Genomic DNA, 6,690 nt, shown 5'->3' on the forward strand with positions numbered 1-6,690 from the left:
AAGGACCAGATCATCGGACGCCTTTGTGACCCGTGCACCCTGGTGGCTAAGGAGGACAAGAAGTCAGCAAACACCCTGTCCGCACCTGGAGGTTCCACACCGTCAGAATCCAAACGATGGCGAGACAAACCCCTGTGGGAAAGAGCCACAATGTCTCTGTGTGATTTTACTTTTAGGGTTTTTTGTGCCGATTATGGGTTTGTACGAACATTGACTGCGGGAATGGGTGTTAGGGAGATGACAGGATCAGAAAATACTCCAGAATATCGTCACCTCAGGCCCTCCTAGTTTTAAGGTGCACCTCTGTAGCTTAGCCCCAGTGGACCCTTGTCGGTGGGATGCAAGGTACTACGTATGTCCTAGCTTTAATCCAGGCAGACCTCAGTGCTACTCCCCTAGTCAATACTATTGTCCTTCTTGGGGATGTGAGACCATAGCCTCTGACTGGACACCAGCAGACGGACCAGAGGGGTACCTCAGAATGCAACTCGGACCTCACAATTGCGTTAGGTACAGAAAACTAATAGTGGAGAGTTCTTGGAGGGCTCCGAGCGTAAAAAGACCTAAGGAGGGAGAGTTATGTAGATATTATATGTTAAATGTAACAAATGAGAATGACTGGGGATGGACTACTGGCAAAACCTGGGGCTTTAGGTACTGGGAAGGTGGCATTAATAGGGGGGGACTAATTTTTATTAGAAGACAGGAGCTGAGAACCACCTCAGCAATCGGTCCCAATGTTGGGATCAAAAGCAATAACCAACAAGGAAAAGACAACTTGCCAGTTCCTACTTCTGTCCCAACTGATCCCCTACCAGCTAAACAAAAGGTTCCCTTAGGCAATTTGATCACAGACTCTCACCTTTCGGCTGGCAAATCATTCTTAGGTGTGTTAGATGCTACTTTCCGATCACTGAATCAATCCAACCCCAATCTTACAAATGCATGTTGGCTGTGTTATGATGCGTATCCCCTTTACTATGAGGGTATTGCCCTCAACACTCCTTTTAGCTACTCATCGAAAGATAACCTGACTCGGTGCAAGTGGGATACACCACAGAGAGGAATCACTTTGGAACAGGTTAGAGGCCAAGGCATATGTTTTGGCAATGCCACCTTAGCGAGCTGGAACAGTGCGGTTTGTGCAGAAACCGTTGCAATTGATAGAACCTATAAATGGGCAATTCCATCCGCATCAGGGATGTGGATCTGTCATCAGACAGGTCTAACCCCCGTGTGTCCATTAAGTGTTGCAACTCTACAACTGACTTTTGTGCACGAATTTTGATTATTCCCAGGGTCCTATATCATTCGGATGAAGAAATGAGCTATCATTGGGGAGATGTAGACAACAGGATCCAAAAGAGAGAAATACTGACAGCACTGACAATAGCAACACTGCTCGGCCTGGGAGTAGCTGGCACAGCTACAGGAGCGACCGCTATGCTGAACCATCACCAAGACCTGGCTCGACTACAAACTGCCATCGACGAAGATCTGCAAAGACTCGAGGAATCTATGACCCATCTAGAACAATCTGTCTCTTCACTCTCAGAGGTTGTCTTGCAGAACAGATGGGGATTAGACCTCCTGTACATGCAACAAGGAGGCCTTTGTGCCGCCTTGAAAGAGGAATGCTGCTTTTATGCTGACCACACTGGATTAGTCAGGGATTCGATGGCTCAACTGAGAGAAAGGTTAGCTCAGAGAAAAAAGGAAAGAGAGGCCCAGCAAGGATGGCTGGAATCATGGTTTAATTATTCGCCATGGCTAACCACCTTAATATCTACCTTGTTGGGACCAGTTGTACTGATCATAATAGCACTGATTTTCGGACCCTGTGTACTGAACAAGCTCGCAGCATTCGTCAAGAGTCGTCTAGAGAGGGTTAACATTCTCTTTGTAGAAAACAGACAGATGCTTTAAGAAAGTAACCACTGAGCACTTCCTCAACTGTTCTGTAGTTGTCCCTAGTACACCCTACTGTCTAGGCTACCTCTGACTATCAGTCACTTAATGTGCCTTATGCTATCAACATTATAAGCTATCACTATTATAAGCTATCAATATTATAACTTATCACTATTATATATTATCACTAATACATTATCACTATTATTATCACTATTATATATTGTCACTATTGTAGTCCAACACTGTTATAAGCTATCACCTTTTTATATATCAGTATTGTGTGTCACTTTTGCACCTTGCATTTTGCACTATGAGTAGTTTTAGTGAGCATGGGGAGGGGGGATATGTCGGTAGATAGGGCCTTGTGGTCGGATCATTTCGGGCTGTACGGAAAGGTAGGACCCCCCCCCTCTCCTCAGGTAACCAATAGTAGGTAGCCGGTGAGGTAAGCGGACGGGAGTGACATCCAATCCCTGGGGTATAAAGCCCTGTGCCCCTCTCTAATAAACGCCATTTGCCGCCCACCACATTGGTGTCTGTGAGCTGATGGACCGAGCTGCCAGAGTGTGGTGCCGTTGCCGTTCCTGAACCAGGTCGTGGTGCCTAAACAAAAGGCAACACAGCGCCCACATTCCAACCTTTTAAAGGTCCAGCAGTACGTCCCAAGCAAAAAGTGTGAGGGATTGCAGATGTTCCTGGCCTGAAACCTCCCCAAGCATACACAAGCAGCCCATAAACCTTGAGGCTCATGAATTCCCAGCCAAGGGAACAGTCCTAACAGTGCCAGATGTCATTTTCTGGCTCTTCCATAGTCCAACATCGAACATGCTGGACGTCCAGCAATGGAGTCCCAGGGTCTCTAACACCTATTGCTGGCATTTCATTGGAGGCATCACAAGTTGGAGAGGCACCTGCAAGCACATGTGGACCATTAAAAAGATGGAGTTTCCCTTTAAAAAGACCTCGATAAACCTCCACAGGTGATCCAAAATTGGCCAAGGAGGGTATTTCATGCCAATTCCATCAAGCTCAGCATAAAGGGGGCTGGTGGAGGGGAGGAGCACAGGGCTCTGAGCTGTAGGGCCTGAGCTGTGTGGTATGGTGAGAAACTGCACTGGGCATCACCAGTGTTGTATGTTTTACTATCTTTTTGTTTTCGTTTCCCTCCCTTCCCCCTGTCTCCAATCCCTCCCACCCCACATCCTCCTCCTAGAGAGAACGTGGCCTCTTGATGTCCAGCTCTTGGCTGGAATGAAACCATGACAAAGGGTTCCAGCGCAACACCCACACATCAAGACAGGCTCAGACATGATGGGTGGAGAACAGGCTGGAGGGAGAAGAATTTGGTCATTCCAGGGGATGCCATAGCAGTCAGAGGTGCTGAAAAGGAATCTGCCCATGAGCACATTGGGCTGCACTGGGAGGAACGTGGCCACGCAGACAAGGACCGTTCTTGTCCATGTGGACTCAGCACCGGTGAAGACACCTCTAGAGCAGCCAGTCCCAGTGCGGGGCTCCCCAGTATGGTGGGATGTGGAGAAACCCTGGTGTGGTCACAGAAAGTCGGACCAGATACAGTGAGGGGTCTTGTGTGGAGAGGCTGAGAGACCCGGGGCTTCTTTAGCCTGGGGAAGTGCAGCCTGAGGGCAGCCCTCTTTGTGCTACAGGGAAAGAACATCAGAATGGAAGTCCATGTGAAACTGCAGCTTTGAAGGTCAGAGTGGACGTGAGGATAAAGAAATGTCATTCTGAGGGCAGTGCTGTGGTGCCAAATGTCACTTTGAGGAAGTGTGGATGAGCTGGTGGCTGTGTGTTTGTGGGAACAGCTGGCAAGTGTGGAGACACAGCAGTGCAGGCAGGGACATCATGGGGTGAGAACATGGTCGGGAAAGGGATAAGGTGCCTGCAGGGAAACAGGCACAGGTGTTGGGAACTGTAGGATGGACTGTGGTACAGATGGCCGAGGGTGCTGGACAGGCTGAAAGGGCCTGAGAGAAACGAGGTCTTTACCCCTTTGGCTATGGCTGATGGCCCTGACACAGAGGCCTCAGAGGAGACACATTGTCCTCGTGGCAATGGAGCATCATTGCCTCCTTGCACCCACCCCAGGGTAGGCCTCCATGTTTCATACCACTGTCCTTCCCTTGATGTCACACTCCCCACATCCCAAGGAAGAGCCCTCAGTCACATGTGGGGGTCAAGATCTCCTTGCCCTGGAGATGGGGGTCAGCACTTGGCATTTCTGTTGCATCAGACCAAGCCAGGGTGTCCTCAGCATCAGAGCTGCCTGTGTTGTGCCTGTGTTTGTCCTCATGGCCTCCAGTTGTCTGCTCTAACGAGCCCATGGGGAGGCTTTGTCAGTAATGGCTGCCAGTGGGGCCTGTGAGTGCTTCAAGGTACTTTGGGCATTACTCCTGACTTAACTTCTGGAGAGGTTTCATCACTCTCCTCTTGGTATCTGAGGTCTGTGGACTCAGAAGAAAATGTACCGTGAGCTCATTAGCATCCAGAAAGCAGTTACAAGCATGTCTCTTCAAGTAATTTTCATGAAAGAACTCAAAACGTCCAAACCACTTGGATTTTACTTGGGTTTAAACAGTTTAGTCATTTAAATATTTTAACAGTTAAACATGACACAGTTTAATAACCATGAAATCTCTCTCCTCAGCTGCCTGCTACGGCCAAGCAGCGTGTGAAGGGGGTCAGCTTTAGGAGGAGATTCTCTCCCAGAACAGCTTTAATCAGATACATAGAAAGGTCACTTATCAACACACTGACCTGCTGATAGAACAGTTCATTAGACTGCTGAGAGATGGGATGTTTCCATCTCTCTGAAGCCCAAAGCAGAAACCGGAGAGCTGAGCGGAGCTGAATGACCAAAGAGCAGAGGTGAAAACCTGTGATCAGAGGGAAGTGCAGATATCCAGCTAGGCTGCAGAAAAGGATGTCCTTAGGCATGGCCATATCATCAGGAGAGGTGGAAACACCTGAATGATGAGGGAGGTGAAACAGACAGCCGAGCGGTGATGCCGGTACAGGGGAAGGTGAGTGTTTCTTCTGCTGCCATGGGCACCAACCCTGGAAATTCCCGTTCTGTCACGGTGGGAAAGCATTGCCATTCCAGACAAGTAGTTGACTGATTCAGCTGAAAGAAATGTGCTTGTAATTTTTTTCTAAATGTAAGGAAAAAATAAAAAATTGGGAAAAATTGGCCTTTGCAGGCAGACATGATGCAAAGAGAGCACAGTGTCTGGGTCAGACAAGACAGGGAGATACTTCGTTAGGAATGGGATGAACATGGAGCATGTTATTAAAGCTTAGACAGAGTCGAAGGCAAAAAAAGAAACCAAACCTTTCCCTCCCCCAGCTATAAAACCTTTCTAAATAGGGAGTGGTCGTAAGGTGAGTTTCATGGTCAGTGATAGGAGCAGTTTATCATATTTTAGAAACATCCACTCGTCAGTTTCCACAGGGCATCCTTGAGCTCCTGGTTCCTCATGCTGTAGATGAGGGGGTTGACTGCTGGTGGAAACACGCAGTAAAGAAATGCCACTACCAGGTCCAGAATTAGGGAGGAGATGTAGGGGGGCTTCAGGTAGGCAAACACAGCAGTGCTGACAAACAGGGAGACCACGGCCAGGTGAGGGAGGCACGTGGAAAAGGCTTTGTGTCGTCCCTGCTCCGAGGGGATCCTCAGCACAGCCCTGAAGATCTGCACATAAGACACCACAATGAACACAAAACACCCAAAAAAAAAGCAGACACTGACCACAATGAGTCCAGTTTCCCTGCGGTAGGCATCTGAGCAGGAGAGCTTGAGGATCTGGGGGATTTCACAGAAGAACTGGTCAACAGCATTGCCATGGCAGAGGGGTAGTGAAAATGTATTGGCTGTGTGCAGCACAGCATTGAGAAACCCACTGGCCCAGGCAGCTGCTGCCATGTGGACACAAGCTCTGCTGCCCAGGAGGGTCCCATAGTGCAGGGGGTGGCAGATGGCAACGTAGCGGTCATAGGCCATGACAGTGAGGAGATAGTACTCTGTTGCAATCAAAAACAAAAAGAAAAAGATTTGAGCCAGACATCCAGTGTAGGAAATGGCCCTGGTGTCCCACAAGGAATTGGCCATGGATTTGGGAACAGTGGTTGAGATGCAGCCAAGGTCAAGAACAGAGAGGTTGAGGAGGAAGAAGTACATGGGGGTGTGGAGGTGGTGGTCACAGGCTATGGTGATGATGATGAGGCCATTGCCCAGCAGAGCAGCCAGGTAGATGCCCAGGAAGAACCAGAAGTAAAAGAGCTGCAGCTCCCGTGTGTCTGCAAAGGCCAGGAGGAGGAACTGGCTGATGGAGCTGCTGTTGGCCATATGTTTTTGCTGGCATGTAGACCTGTCCAAATAGGAAAAGGCAGTGAGAATTTAGAGAACTCTTCTTTGAGGACCAACTGTATTCGGGAAGAGTTTTCCAGGTCCCTTTTGGCAGGTCTGCTTTGTGCTGGCTTGAGAGTGCCACTGCTGGGAGGAGGGTCAGCTGTGGGCTCTGGAGAACTCAGTCCTGCCTGGCAGCAGTCAGTAAATAGAAGGACGGTGTGATCTCAGACTAAATCCCCTGTGGATAGGAATGAGCTTTTCAGCACTGACACTCCAGTTTCACCAGAGGGCAGAGCAGAGCTTTGGAGCTTTGCTTTTCCCCTGACTGCTACTGAGGAGTGTTTCTTCTGTCAGAACTCCCTGACATTGCTGCTGCAGTGCCAGAGAAACCTTCCCCTGAGTGCAGA

The 6,690-nt window shown here is 49.0% G+C and overlaps 1 protein-coding gene across 1 annotated transcript; it reads right to left on the reverse strand.

Annotated features, from left to right (window-relative positions):
- Nucleotides 1–5,356: 5,356 nt before the first annotated feature.
- LOC311194558 (olfactory receptor 14A16-like) lies at nt 5,357–6,280 on the reverse strand (the record flags this gene model as incomplete). Its single annotated transcript, XM_084267676.1, has 1 exon — nt 5,357–6,280. One exon carries the CDS (start codon nt 6,278–6,280, stop codon nt 5,357–5,359), a length of 924 nt encoding a protein of 307 aa, XP_084123802.1.
- Nucleotides 6,281–6,690: the final 410 nt, after the last annotated feature.

Source organism: Gallinula chloropus, assembly GCF_964237585.1.
Source record: "Gallinula chloropus genome assembly, chromosome: 8".
Taxonomy (NCBI): domain Eukaryota; kingdom Metazoa; phylum Chordata; class Aves; order Gruiformes; family Rallidae; genus Gallinula; species Gallinula chloropus.